We start from the raw sequence: 1,815 nt of genomic DNA on the forward strand, positions 1-1,815 counted from the left end.
ACCCCCGGGAACAGCGGCTGGCTGAGTGGTGGGGAGTGAGCATCCAGTGCACCAGTGGCCCGGGATGTCTCTGGGAAGACGGGAGAAAGGAGTTTTCTTCACTATGTTCCCTGCAGGTCAACCAAGATTTGATTTCCTGATGGTAGAGGTACCATAGATCAATCATTAAAGATTAAATTTATTGCTGTGTTTGGAGGAGAATAGAAGCTTTATATCACCAAAATCCTCCTCACAGCCTCAAAGTTGGGCTTGAGGTTAAGATGGTTACTGTGAGTCTGGGCATCAGCAGTTCCCTGCTGGGCTGTGTTGATGGGAATAGCTCGTATGGCTGTAAGATGGGGTGGGGATGTGGTTGTCCCTCCTGTCCTGGAGCCACAGCCTCGGCTCCTGCAGTGCCACTGAATTCAGGGTCTGGATGAGGTTCCAGTGGTGTTTTATAGCAAACCAGTCGATCTGGTGTGACATGAAGCTGGGCAGAGCCATGTGCTCCACTCAGGGATGAAGCAGGGAGAGGAGGGAAGGGGGTGGCTCAGCCAGTGTCTGCCTTGCTCAGCACCATCATCATGGAAACACGTCCAAAGCGTTTGGTATTAAGGGGCAGGAAAGCTGGTTTCTCTCCAGATGTGGCTCTGCATCTCTCCAGGCCTCAGTTTCTTCACCTGCATGAAGGAAAAGATGGTACTGAGTGCCTTGGAGAAGGGTTTTGGGAACCGCTGGGTCTACAGGTTTTGGATGGTTATCCCTAACAGCGTGGCTTGGAGTTAGGAATTGTCCCAAAGGAGTTTGGGAACGAGCCTGCAGCTCTCCAGTCTAATCCCCCTCATATCACCCAGGGACTTTACACAGCTTACGTGCAGCTCTCCACATTTCCAGTTTCAGAAGGATGTTTCTTGCGTGACCTCCCTGTAAAGCCACTCCTTCCTCAAGGTTTAATCAGAAAGACTGATTCTTTCTTTAATGGGCATATCTTTAAGGTGGGTTTCTTTAGTTCTTCCTCCTGTAACTGCTGCCATCCGGAGGCCAAGTGTTTTGTTTAAGTTAGAAATTGTTTAAGTTAGATACTGTTTAAATTGGATATTATTTAAATTGGATATTGTTTAAATTGGATATTGTTTCTGACCTTCTTCAGCCTTGTTTCATATTTGTCCTCTGCTAGAAAATCAAAGCCCCTTTATGTGTGGCTCGGTCAGTACTGACTCTGCAGACGGTACATTCGCCCCTCACAGCACTTTTCTCTGTCAAGAACTCATATTTTAAGGAGAAGAAGATCAGATTTCAGTGCTGTGTGGTGGGAAAATGCAGCTTTACAATGCTGTATGCATTAAGAAATTAGGGGCCATTGTTTTGCCCTCGCTGCCTGGAGTTGGCAGCGTATTTCATGTGGCACAGGTCCCCTCCCTGCCACCCGACAAGCAGCAGCGTGGCCCCCAGTGCCATGAGAGCATTCTCTGTGTGCTGAGCCTGGTGTCCCCAAGGGTGAATCACTGCCACGGCCTAAACATGTGGGGTTTGTGCCCAGAGGAGCACCCGTCTGCTGGGGTTCATGGGAACAACTTGGCAATGGCCGTGTCCCCCTTCCCCTGTGCTTTGGCACAACACTGTGCTGCTGCCAGCAAATGTGCTCCTGCCCCAGCCTTTATGCCCACCCAGCACCATCCCTCTGACCCTGGCGCGGGTCCCCATGGCCCCATCAGATGTCCCCGGAGGGGACGGATGCCGTGTGTTCACCCCGCTCTTCTCTCGGTGCAGGGATCCCCGCTGAAGGGCGAGACATGCGGTAGGAGCCAGCGCTTCCCACCGGAGCCAGTCTGGGTC

The 1,815-nt window shown here is 51.4% G+C and overlaps 1 protein-coding gene across 1 annotated transcript in view; it reads left to right on the forward strand.

Annotated features, from left to right (window-relative positions):
* Window positions 1-1,772: 1,772 nt before the first annotated feature.
* The window catches only part of EGFL7 (EGF-like-domain, multiple 7), a 6,982-nt gene continuing 6,939 nt past the window's right edge, over window positions 1,773-1,815 (forward strand). Inside the window, exon 1 of the mRNA XM_010022872.1 lies at window positions 1,773-1,777. Within this exon, the coding sequence (XP_010021174.1) occupies window positions 1,773-1,777 (5 nt within the window). The remainder of the gene's footprint in view (window positions 1,778-1,815) is intronic.

Source organism: Nestor notabilis, unplaced genomic scaffold, assembly GCF_000696875.1.
Source record: "Nestor notabilis isolate BGI_N333 unplaced genomic scaffold, ASM69687v1 scaffold21659, whole genome shotgun sequence".
NCBI classification, from domain to species: Eukaryota; Metazoa; Chordata; class Aves; order Psittaciformes; family Psittacidae; genus Nestor; species Nestor notabilis.